A 12,863-nucleotide genomic window follows, 5' to 3' on the forward strand; every position below is an offset into this window, starting at 1 on the left:
TACGCAGGATATATCTCCTCAAAAGAGCCCACAGAAAAAGAAACAAAAAAAAAAACAAACACATCCCGAACCCTTCGTTCAAGCACAAAGAGCGAAACTAAAGCAGCTCTCAGTGAGTGTCATGTCAAAGGACTGGCCAGACAGCATGGCTTTAACTCTTCAACAAATAGATGACGTGAAAAACATCAGGTCTGCTGGGACGTTCAGACCTGATAAAGCAGCTTCCCCTAAAGACGCGTCCACTCGCTCAACTCTCTGCCAGTGATTGTCGCAAGAGAGTGGAACACTTGACAAGGTAGGTGACGAAACAAATCGACAAAACACTGTATAAGAAAAATGAAAATAAACGCTGTGTAAAAAGTTGCATTCAGGTCGGCGTCTGTTGAAGTACACCGACAGGAACCGTTTGCCGACTAAGTGCTTAAAACATGCAAAGGTTCATGTACATAAAAAAGTTCGAAACTAAACAAAACATCTCGCACATCCACTATCAAAGAGAGATGACGGAAAAGACAATGTATTATTGGTCAGCTAGAGTCACTTCTGAGTGTCACAACTAAAGTAAAAAAAAAATGAAGGTTTGATGTTAACAAATGAACATTATGTGTACCCTGTAAACCAATGATTTGGCCGCCCATGTAAACTCTCAGAAGTAGCAAGGTAAGGACAGAATGTTACAGGATAAAATGAAATCCGCTTCAAAACCAGTACAGTTTAGTGCAGGGATCAGCTAACCTGCTTCTCTGAAGGTCTTGTTTCATCACACACATACTTGGATGGCCCAACAGCATCAGATCCGTAAAAAAAAATAACAGGGTCATCTTGGCAACACATGAACCATCATGAAGGACTGCAGATGCACATGAAAACTCAGAGGGCGTACACACGCGTGTGTGTGTGTGGGTGCTTATTTCTGCAGAGGATTCATCCAGCCTTTGCATTACACCACACACACAAACACAAAACAAACAATTTGCAGTTGTATTACAGTATAAGAGTGTGTGTCCTGAGCAGTCTAATGAGGAATGCTCCAAAACGCATCAATGAAACATGATGAATCCATGAGTCAACTCTGATAAGACCTGCAAGACGACACGAATAGAAGTATATATATATATATATATATATATATATATATATATATATATATATATATATATATATATATATATATATACATACATACATATATATATATATATATATATATATATATATATATATATATATATATATATATATATATATATATATTATATTATATATATATATATATATATATATATATATATATATATATATATATATATATATATATACACATACATATACATATACATACACATATTCATAAAAAAAAACTAAAGTGATTCATCCTACAAGTAGTCCTGGAGTGATGCACACGCTAATACATGTGTGCGCATTCACAAACACACTGACACATCAACACACGTCTGCAGCCATGTAATGCACTTCCACTGATGGCGTGAGTGTGTGCGCTCGGGGTGGGTTATGGGATGTGTGTCTCTATGTATGAATGTGTGTGTAGAGGTATCAGAGGGCATGAGCGCAGATGGACATGTGTGTTCCGTATGTCGGTATGGACATGAGTACGTGTGTGATCACGAACATCCCTGTTTTTACAGTAACAAGTTTCTGTTCATAAGCAGCAAACGTTCTGTCCTAGTGTGTGTGGCGCGCGGTGTGTGTTCACTCGCTGTCTGACAGGGTCTCGTATTGAGAGCACAGCAGAGGTTTGGGTTCTTCCTCCCAGGTGCGGGGTTGAGTCTGGCCCTGTGGAGGCGCCGATGTGCCCTGTTGCGTTGGGGAAGGTGAGGGGCCCGACATCATCCCGCTGGGGAGACGCATCTGCATGGTCAGGGGGTTACAGGGGAATGGAGTGGGGCCTGAGAGGAGGAACCAGAAAAAAAATAAATAAATAAAGTGTCAGAGAATATATGAAGACAATTCAAAAATCGCGTTTTTTATTGTTATCATGTTTTTATTGTTTTATTGTGTTAGTTAGCTGTATTTTTTTGTTATTTTTTTAACCTAATTAAAAAAAAAAAAACGCAGTTTGATTGAGATTAACTGGAATGCACAATGAAAAAACCTGATTTTTAAAAATGTTTAAAAACGGAGTTCTGTTTTTGCAAATGAACACTTCATATATGCATACATAAAATTTACAGTACCATTCGGTAGGATTTTGTATCGTTTCTAAAAAACGTCTCTTATGCTCACCAAGGCTGCATTTATTTGATCAGAAATACAGTAAAAAGTCATATTTTAAAAGCTTTTCTATTTAAATGTATTTTAAAATATAATTTATTCCTTTTATGACAAAGCTGAATGTACATGATCTTTCACAAATCATTCTAATATGCTGATTTGATGCTCAAGAAACATTTCTGATTTTAATCAATGTTGAAAACTGTTGGGCTGCTTGACACTTTTGTAGAAAACCCTGATAAATTTATTTTCAGGATTCTTTAATTAATAGACGAATAGTCACTTTTGATCAATTTATTGCAACCTTTCTGAAAGTGATTCAGTTTTTTTAGCTGGCAGATGTTGGTAACATTTAATAAGTTTCTCACCCATATTGTGATTGTGTGTGTTCACATGTATACCTGTAGATGAGGGTCTGTCCTCCCACACTCTGCTGGTGAGTGGGGTGTGACGGTTACAGTCTCCCTCAGAGTGGACAGAGGACACAGACGAAGGTCTCTCTCCTCCAGACAGACCAGGACCAGGAGACTTAGTCTTACGACCGTTAGAGCGCCCTCCTTTGGATTTAACTGAATCCAAACACAGGACACAAATCAGATAGTTGGACAAACAAATATAAAGATATCTGAATGCATTTCCAAAATAATTCTCAGCTGGTGGAACATAACTCAAAAACAGGTCATAGGTCTGTTCTGTTCAGGGAAATATCTATGCAAATGCAACCAATACATAGGGAGAGGCCATGCTTCTTTTGTTGTAGACATGAAAGGAATGAAACAGTGCTAATTTACCAGTCACTTGGTAAAAATGAAAAGAATTTTTGGAGTGGTGCCAAAATGAACAGGTTGAGTCCTCAAAAAATAAAAGTATGCAAGATAACTGCATTAAATACAGGCTCATCATGTAACAATTTACTATCACATTCTGTTAATAATTTACATGTGAGCACATCTGGTCCAAAAAATGCAGTCAAAACCTGACACATGCTGCCATGAAGGTAGCTGAATTATCAAGGGTTTATTCGGCACACCTGGCAGGGAGTAGGGGTCCTCAGAACGCCCATCCGCTGAAGGTGGTGGCCCGACAGCAGCTGGCACACCAACACTCATCGAGTTGACAGAGTTGGATGGCGAGCGATCGTCCATCTGTTCATCATACTTGCCCATGAGGGCTTTCCTGATGATGGCCTCCAGACCTATAGTATTACCGCTGGCCTCTGGTGCCGGGTGACTGCGCACGCTCACAGGTCCTAAAAGAGATTTTACAGTAGCTGTGTTAAAGAAACAGGAGTGTGGTGAAGTGCTATTTGGCAAGCTTTCCTTAAGACACAGGACAGTGGTATAAAATGAACTGCTGTTGTAGAGAAAAGACCACAACTGGAGGAGCTGCTCACCTGCATTTGTTGAGGCGGGCATGTTAAAGATTTCTGTCCCAGGTTGGCCCTGGTCTAAAAGGAGACAGGAAGAGAGAAGTTTGAGCCCTTTTAGCTAGCAGTAATAACATGCATATTAATGTCAGTTAAAACCCAACAGATTCAGTCCCATTAACTCACTGAATTCAGCCTCTGTGCCGACCACCATCTTCTTAATCATTTCCTTCTTGCTCTTGACAATAGCAGAGTTGCTCTCAGTCAGTTTACTGAAGAAGGCTGGTGGTTGAGAGCTACTGGCCGGTGAACGAGATCCCATACTGAGACACAAAAGCAGAGAACGAGTAATGAAAATACAGGATGAAAGACGATGTCCAATTTGTGAATTAATCCTTCTATTGAGTCAAATAGTTTTATTGATTCGTTAAAGAATGGACCCTTTTCACAGACTGTGATGACATGCTTCCAGAGCTATTAACAATCAAATTGAAATGCAAAAATTATAATTGTTGTAGTTTTCTAACCACCACTATGGAAGTTCACCTAATCATGACGACTTCCACCTCTGAGAACCAAGGAAATGTGAATAGGGTCCATTGGATAGAATCAGTCTGAATTATTGTTTGAACCAATTCACTCCGAGTCTGATTCCCATCACTATTTTGTGAATGCATTTGCTCGTATGTTATATACCCCTGCTCTGCTTGTTCATTTGGGTAGGCGGCTCCTGGCATCTCCGGCTCCGAAACGGCCCCTGGTGGTGAAACAGGTTCAATCCCATCAGCAGCCAGACTCACTGGAGAGGCCTTCCTCTGAGGGGGAGACCTGTCTCTCCCTCTCTCCCTCTCAGCAACAGCGCCTTCTGGGGTGTAGCGGGCGTTGGGGTCTGTGGAGGTCTGGGCTTGGGGGGCGCTGGGAGGACGAGTGAGATCCAGCACAGGGGAGTTGTGATAGCCAAACACAGGCTGTAGAGATGATTGACCCCCTATCTGGCCTTGCTGTGACTGGCGCGTGTAGTCTTTAGTGATCACCTCCTGTAAAGAGAAAACATCCATTTCGTGATGTGCAAGCAGGAGACAAGTATACATATATTTAGAATATTTAATTGTTTTTACCTTTTTAAAAGGTTAAATTGATAACAGATCGTTTAATTTAATTATCTAGAATTTGCGGGGCATTTTTGTGGCACTTACACTGATGTGCTGGGCGAGGGTGACCACTCTCTGGGAACCTTTGACAGCAGAAGGCGGCTGCTGACCTGGAGAAAGTCTGTCCTCAGACCCGTACAGCTGTTCTAGTGCCTTCTGGTGAGCTGCAGAGAGGACAGGGAAGCACACACAGACAGGAAGAGAAGACGACATGAAAGTGCGGTTGAGTATGGTGTGGCAGAAGGCTCTGGATTACTCTGAGGGTAAGAGCAGAGACGGGTGTGTAAGCGGTGCAGTCACATACAGGCTCTGGGATTACAGTACTCGACTTGCTCACACGTGTGTTCAGAGATCAAGCCAACATTATGGAGGCATCTGACAGCAGCAAAGTGTAAGCACTGTGCTGATTAGCAGAAATGCTTTGAACAAAAACACAACAATAAAACGGAAGCAAAATGCGTGTTTAAAATGAGCTGTGAAGGTAGGAGAGGTGGATATATCTGCTTTAATACCAGGCCTAAGAACCAGGGATATTTTCCTTTTTCTGCAGCTGTACATTTGGATTTTCCCAACTGTTTTCACACTAGCCATTATTAACTTTCCAACTGAATAAAGTATATATTGACACGACAAAAAATGAGGCTGAGTAACAAATGTTGTAACACCTAATTAAGGGCTATTGTATGATTCTCATTCCACTTAATTCAATTCATTCTTTTGGTAGTTTTGATAAAGCCTCCCACATATAAATGGTCCAAACTACATACACACACACACATATACATACATGTGTGTATATAAAAATATATATAAAAACAAAAGCAATAATATTTACATTGACAACTCATGGATTCAATTCAGATGGATTGAAGAATCTTAATAGACTTCTTGCACATCCAAGAACAACATCGGTAAAATGCATTATTGATGAATTATTGATTATAATCCCACAATGGTTCCAGACACTTGACAACAGTTTCAGTATTTTTGAAGAAGCCCCCCCACCCCCGCTCCATAAATATGGTCCTAACAATATACAGTAACTTTCAAAAGAAGACTCTTATGCACACCATAGCTGCATTTATTATCAAAAATACAGTAAAACTGTTACATTATGGAATATTATTACAATTTAAAATATCTGCTTTCTATTATATTTTTTGTAACAATTAAAAATTCTTATATATATATGTGTGTGTGTGTGTGTGTGTGTGTGTGTGTGTGTGTGTGTGTGTTTACTGGTTTTTGTGGTATACGGGGACAAAATTTGTATAATGACATGGGTATGACAGAGGTATTACAATTTGAAGGTGGTTTATGAGGACACTGCCTATGTCCCCGTAAATCAAAAGGCTTAAAAACATACTAAGGCCGTATTCACACTTGGCGTCTTTTTTGAAGCTGCCGGCATCTGTTTTACATTATAAGCCTATGGAGTAAACCGTGTTTTCAAAAAAATTCCGAGCGCTTTTTAAAACGCAACCGTCGGTGTCTTTTTCTGCAGCTCAGACTGTTTTTTTGAGTTTAAAAAAGTTCAACTTTTAAAAAAAAAAACGCCCTACGTCAAGCGCCTTTTTGACAGCTGACCAATGATAAACGAGTAGCGAGATCTGTCATTTCCATAACAACAAGAAAAAAAAAAAATGGAGAAGGTGCCGGTAGATAGACTGATCGTACTAGTTTCGGAGCACAAGGAGCTGTGTGATATGAGCACAAAACTCTATCATAATACACATCATAAAGAGGCTGTGTGGGCACAGACTGGATGGATCCTTTTTTGTTCAGGTAAGTTTATCATCTACTAATTGTTAAAAATATCATGTTAGCTACTGTAGCATTAATGGTCGCTCAGCTACTGTAGCAGCTGTTGCTATGGAAACAAAAGACGCTCTCAGCTGCTATTTGTAACAGACGCTGCCAGCTTTTTTTTTTCATTAAAAAAGCGCTCTCATCAACTTTTTCTAGTCAAAAAAGACGCCAAGTGTGAACACGGCCTCAATGGTGTTTTTTTTTTTTTTTATCTAAAAATGCAGACAGTTTCCTGTAAGGGGTAGGTTTAGGTGTAGGGTTGGTGTAGGGCAATAGCACATACAGTCAGGTCCATAAATATTGGGACATCGACACAATTCTAACATTTTTGGCTCTATACACCACCACAATGGATTTCAAATGAGCAAGATGTGCTTTATCTGCAGACTGTCAGCTTTAATTTGAGGGTATTTACATCCAAATCAGGTGAACGGTGTAGGAATTACAACAGTTTGCATATGTGCCTCCCACTTGTTAAGGGACCAAAAGTAATGGGACAATTGGCTTCTCAGCTGTTCCATGGCCAGGTGTGTGTTATTCCCTCATTATCCCAATTACAATGAGCAGATAAAAGGTCCAGAGTTCATTTCAAGTGTGCTATTTGCATTTGGAATCTGTTGCTGTCAACTGTCAAGATGAGATCCAAAGAGCTGTCACTATCAGTGAAGCAAGCCATCATTAGGCTGAAAAAAACAAAACAAACCCATCAGAGAGATAGCAAAAACATTAGGCGTGGCCAAAACAACTGTTTGGAACATTCTTAAAAAGAAGGAACGCATCGGTGAGCTCAGCAACACCAAAAGACCCGGAAGACCACGGAAAACAACTGTGGTGGATGACCAAAGAATTCTTTCCCTGGTGAAGAAAACACTCTTCACAACAGTTGGCCAGATCAAGAACACTCTCCAGGAGGTAGGTGTATGTGTGTCAAAGTCAACAATCAAGAGAAGACTTCTTGTGGTGAACCCTCTGTATTCACTGGTGATGTAAACCATTGGTGAGCCTCAAAAACAGGAAGGCCAGATTAGAGTTTGCCAAACGACATCTAAAAAAGCCTTCACAGTTCTGGAACAACATCCTATGGACAGATGAGACCAATATCAACTTGTACCAGAGTGATGGGAAGAGAAGAGTATGGAGAAGGAAAGGAACTGCTCATGATCCTAAGCATACCACCTCATCAGTGAAGCGTGGTGGTAGTGTCATGGCGTGGGCATGTATGGCTGCCAGTGGAACTGGTTCTCTTGTATTTATTGATGATGTGACTGCTGACAAAAGCAGCAGGATGAATTCTGAAGTGTTTCGGGCAATATTATCTGCTCATATTCAGCCAAATGCTTCAGAACTCATTGGACGGCGCTTCACAGTGCAGATGGACAATGACCCAAAGCATACTGCAAAAGCAACCAAAGAGTTTTTGAAGGGAAAGAAGTGGACTGTTATGCAATGGCCAAGTCAATCACCTGACCTGAATCCGATTGAGCATGCATTTCACTTGCTGAAGACAAAACTGAAGGGAAAATGCCCCAAGAACAAACAGGAACTGAAGACGGTTGCAGTAGAGGCCTGGCAGAGCATCACCAGGGATGAAACCCAGCGTCTGGTGATGTCTATGCATTCCAGACTTCAGGCTGTAATTGACTGCAAAGGATTTGCAAGCAAGTATTAAAAAGTGAAAGTTTGATTTATGATTTATTATTCTGTCCCATTACTTTTGGTCCCTTAACAAGTGGGAGGCACATATGCAAACTGTTGTAATTCCTACACCGTTCACCTGATTTGGATGTAAATACCCTCAAATTAAAGCTGATAGTCTGCAGTTAAAGCACATCTTTTTCGTTACATTTGAAATCCATTGTGGTGGTGGTATAGAGCCAAAAATGTTAGAATTGTGTCGATGTCCCAATATTTATGGACCTGACTGTACAGTTTGTACAGTATAAAAACTATTACGCCTATGGAGAGCCCCGTAAACCACAAAAACAAACGTGTGTGTGTGTTTGTGTGTATGTATGTTATGTTGATATATAACAATGCTGCTATATAACAAATAGCAGTTGTGCTGCTTAATATTTTGTGGATACAGTGTTTGTTTGATTTGTCTTTGATGAACAGACAGTTCAGAAGAACTGAATTGATTTGAAACAGAAATATTCGGTAACAGTACAAATGACTTCTCACTTCTCAATCTTACTCACCTCAAACTTTTGGACAGTAGTGTACTAAAAGCAAGACTCGTGTGTTTGATACTAGTGAGATTTTAGATTTTTGGCTGTAGATTCAATAAGATGGTGGAAGAATCCAGATATTCAACAACCATTAAGAACCAAACACCTTGAAAATCATTCAGCTCCAGACCCATCTTGACCCTCTTTCTCTATAACTTGTAAAATTTGTTTGCTTCATGCAGCTATCAAACTGTCAAAGAGCCAGAGTGCCCTCCCTCCAAAAAAAGGAAATGAAACAGGAAGCAAACATGTAGAGCTATGGAATGTTCCCCAAATTAAAAAAAAGAAAAAAAAAGAAAGAAGAAGAGGTAAAGGGGGAACACAAGAGGCAAGCCGATAAAAGGCATTATGAAACGATGAGCAACCACATGACTGTTGAATGACTGAGCTCTTAAAGTTCACCTCAGGATCTCTCTCTGGTATAGAAAAGCTTGTCTCCAGACACGTCATTCTGGACCGTTAGGGCGTAGAGTGAATTATCAGTCCACTAAGATGTACGCCTGTGGCCGTTACAAAGCAGAAGCTCAAATCATTTAATGAGCTTCATTACATTAATTTGTGGAAGTTTGGACTGAAACGTGCAGAATCTCCCCTCAAAATTTGGATGTGGCAAACAGTCAAATAGGTTTAGGTGATGAAAAAGGGGAGGTAAACCTTTGGTGGTCTTTAAGCAATGCTTCAGATGCCAAAAAAATATAAAAGCAATAGGCAGAAGCATATTCAAAGAAAAATAAATAACCAAACTGAAAGAATATGGAAACCGGGTTGATTCTGATCAATGCCAACCACCACAAGCGTGCACTAGGCCACAGACGTAAGGGGGTGGGGATGGGGCAGGGGCGCAGGAGGGGTAGAGGAAGGGTGGAGGGATGGAAAGGTGTTGGGTGGATTTGGTAGAGAACAGGAAGGACAGGGAGGGGAGGGGAGGGGAGGGGAGGGAAGGTGGCGTTAACAGCCCAAAGGTCCCAGAGCGTCTTACCATCACAGGTGCCGATGGTCGCGAGCGCACCAGTCTCTGGCATCGCCGCATCACAAGAAATTTGATGCATGATTATCGCGTTTATGAAGTTGGCCGCTGTCATGGTGGTCTTACCGAGTGCTCGAAGTTCGTGTTCCTGTATGGACATCACTTTGTTTTGAGTCTTTTCCCTACTTGACGCGCTGCTGATGCCATCCCCACCACGGGACGAGATGGAACTGCTGCCGCTGTTGTTTTCTGAGGCCAGCATGGGGTGCCCTCGACTTGTGGGCAGACCGAGGTGGGCACCAGGGGCCTGGCTGTACGGAGAGGAGTATGACCCACCGGCACCAGGGCTGGCCAGCTTGGGGTCAGATTTGGAAGATGATGAAAGGTCCTGATGTTTGGGCAGACCTCCACGCCCATGGCTTTTGCCCCCATCTCTGTTTGAATCTTTAGCGTTTGAGTCTGTACCGGATGGGTAACCCTCATTGGCTAGACCAGACCGAAGGTGCCCACTGAAGCCCTGGTAGCGTGCAGATCCTGGTGGCCTGAGGAAAGGTAAAGGTAAACAAATTATGTTGTTTATCTCACTGGACAGACCATCAGGCAGCAGTTTGTGCACTGGAGACTCACCGCAGCACAGAGGGACTGTTGTGCTCTGAATTGGGCAGGCTCTTTGAGCTGGTGTTGTGCAGAACGCTAGGTCTCTGCTGCAGGCTGTCCTGGGGACGAGGGGAGAGCGGAGACGACTGGTGACTGTATGGATGAGACGGGGGACGAGAACTGCTGCTGCCGCCACCCATCTGTTCTGGTGCTCCTGTTTGGACACAATGTTCAGACATTTAGCAACACTGATCTGCATATTGATTATTGGCTAAAGTACACTGACACCGAAACTATTCAATATTAATCCAATTATGATTACAGCTATACATATAAAAATAAGTCAATTAAACATTGATAAATACTATATAAATGGTTCTAAAATAAATAAAACTGTTAATGATTTATAAAGTTAATTGTAAAATCTGTCAATAAGCTAAATTAATTATAATTAATCCTATAAATATTTGCTGAGAAAAGCCCCCAAAGAAAATGATATAAAGACGTTCCATAATGTGGCTGTACACATTAAAAGTAAATGGCAGTGAGGGTGCTCACCTGGTCTCCATATAGGGGCATGTTCCACGTTACCATGACCGAGGGACTTGTCTCTTTCTCTGTCCCGATCTTTCTCACGCTCTCTCTCTCGTTCTCTGTCCCTCTCTCGATCCCGCTCTCGGTCTCTCTCACGATCCCGCTCTCTTTCCCGCTCTCTTTCCCTCTCTCTCTCCCTCTCTCTCTCCCTCTCCCGTTCTCTTTCTCTCTCGGAGGACGTCGAACTGCCTTGGATCTTGCTCATGTGAGAGGCTCCCACTGTTGAGAAATAGAGGTATAAAGTGAATGGCACTTATAAAGAAAATTAGTTTTAAATCGCCATCTTATTTGTTTGAGTGAGTGTGTTGCTTTGTACCTGGTGAGATGGGAGATGTGTTGTAGGCTCCGCTGGGGAAAGCTGGAGAGGTTCCTGGGATGTATGTGATACGATCCATGGGAGATGCGGATGTTCCTGCAAATGGACGGAAAAAATTAACGTGCCTCTGATGATCATAAGTATGTAACATGTTTTTATTTTTGTATTCAGCTACATGACCAGGTTATTTGGAATAGTTCTCCAAAAAAATTAAATATACCATTGTTTACTAACTATCATGCAATTGTCAGTGAATAATGACTTAAATTGTGCTCTATTTTTTTTAGAAGGTTTAAAATATGTGAAGGACTAAAGCCCCCTTAAGGACCCCTCACCTCTGGGTGTGGGTGAGTAGGCTAAGTTAAGAGACTGCTCTCGAGGTGTTAGGCCTCTGAGCAGGTCCGGTCTCTGGGCAGCCATGGCAGCAGCGGCTGGCCACTGGTGCATCTGCTGGGAGGTAATGTAGTCATTGAAGAGCGTTTGTCTGTTCTCCAGGGCTGCTGTTTCAGGGAAACCTCTGATCAGGTAGGGTGGGTAGTGGTGAGGATAGCCAGGGCCAGGGGGCAGGTGACGGGGCAGGTAATACGCTGCTGTGGAGACAAGACACAAAGTCAAAGCCAACTGACAAATACATTACATAATGCATGATATACTACAATTATTTTCAAATATAAGTTTGGGGACAGTTTGTTCAAGTCTATTTTGTTCACCAAGGCTGCATTTATTTGTTCAAAAATACAGTAAAAAGTTAATAATTTAAAACAACTGTCTTCTATTTTAATATATTTTAAAATGTGGTTTATTCCTGTGATTCAAAGCTTAAGTTTCAGCAATCAATACTCCAGTCTTCAGTGTCACATGATATTTCTGAAATCATTTTAGTATGATGATTTGGTGCTTAAGAAACGTGCTATTATCAATGTTGAAAACAGATGTGCTGCTTAATTTTTCCAGGATTCTTTAAATATGAAGTTGAAAAGAACAGTGTTTATTTAAAATAGAAATCTTTTCTAACATTATAAATGTCTTTACAGTCAATTTTGATCAATTTAAAGCATCCCTGCTAAATAAACGTGCTAATTAAAAACTTTTTTTTTTTTTTTACTGACCCCAAAATTTTGAAAGGTAGCATGTGTGTAATTTTAAACATTTAATATATAAATAAAATGGGAAATACCCTGATATCATTATACATTTTAATAATAATAAAAAAAAAAAAAAACATTTTACTGGTCTGGAAATCACACGTTCCCTGATATTTCCAAGTATTCCATAATCATGGCAATTTGCACCCTAATATTTGTGCTGCTAAACTGCAAATACCTGGCTCAATCGGGATTCCCCTGGGCAGAGTTGCAGGGTCAAATTGTAGAGGTATCTGGCCACGGTACATATCCGTTCCCAGCCCCTGCAAGATCCTCTCGTAGGCCAAAGACGCAGTGTGCTCACCAACAGACAGTGGAGACTTAGTGGAGCTCACCTCTCGAGGGGTGGGAGTGGCTTTTCTCTCCTGCTGCTGGGCCTTACTAGAACCTAAGTCACAGACAGTGAAACAACATTTAAAGACCATACAAACTACCACCAGCTCCTGAAAGCCAGTGAT

At 41.1% G+C, this 12,863-nt stretch overlaps 1 protein-coding gene across 3 annotated transcripts in view; it reads right to left on the reverse strand.

Moving 5' to 3' along the window:
- Nucleotides 1-1,337: 1,337 nt before the first annotated feature.
- ncor2 (nuclear receptor corepressor 2) overlaps nucleotides 1,338-12,863 on the reverse strand; it is a 116,042-nt gene continuing 104,516 nt past the window's right edge. For all 3 annotated transcript variants that reach the window (XM_058785918.1, XM_058785919.1, XM_058785917.1), the window contains 13 exons: nucleotides 12,584-12,793; nucleotides 11,596-11,850; nucleotides 11,261-11,356; nucleotides 10,909-11,163; nucleotides 10,381-10,564; nucleotides 9,766-10,295; nucleotides 4,795-4,913; nucleotides 4,295-4,635; nucleotides 3,785-3,921; nucleotides 3,626-3,679; nucleotides 3,263-3,481; nucleotides 2,634-2,801; nucleotides 1,338-1,907 (listed from right to left, as the gene is read on the reverse strand). In XM_058785918.1, the coding sequence (XP_058641901.1) occupies nucleotides 1,711-1,907; nucleotides 2,634-2,801; nucleotides 3,263-3,481; nucleotides 3,626-3,679; nucleotides 3,785-3,921; nucleotides 4,295-4,635; nucleotides 4,795-4,913; nucleotides 9,766-10,295; nucleotides 10,381-10,564; nucleotides 10,909-11,163; nucleotides 11,261-11,356; nucleotides 11,596-11,850; nucleotides 12,584-12,793 (2,765 nt within the window). In that variant the 3' untranslated portion in view covers nucleotides 1,338-1,710. The remainder of the gene's footprint in view (nucleotides 1,908-2,633; nucleotides 2,802-3,262; nucleotides 3,482-3,625; nucleotides 3,680-3,784; nucleotides 3,922-4,294; nucleotides 4,636-4,794; nucleotides 4,914-9,765; nucleotides 10,296-10,380; nucleotides 10,565-10,908; nucleotides 11,164-11,260; nucleotides 11,357-11,595; nucleotides 11,851-12,583; nucleotides 12,794-12,863) is intronic.

The sequence above is a fragment of the Onychostoma macrolepis genome, chromosome 08, assembly GCF_012432095.1.
Source record: "Onychostoma macrolepis isolate SWU-2019 chromosome 08, ASM1243209v1, whole genome shotgun sequence".
NCBI lineage: Eukaryota > Metazoa > Chordata > Actinopteri > Cypriniformes > Cyprinidae > Onychostoma > Onychostoma macrolepis.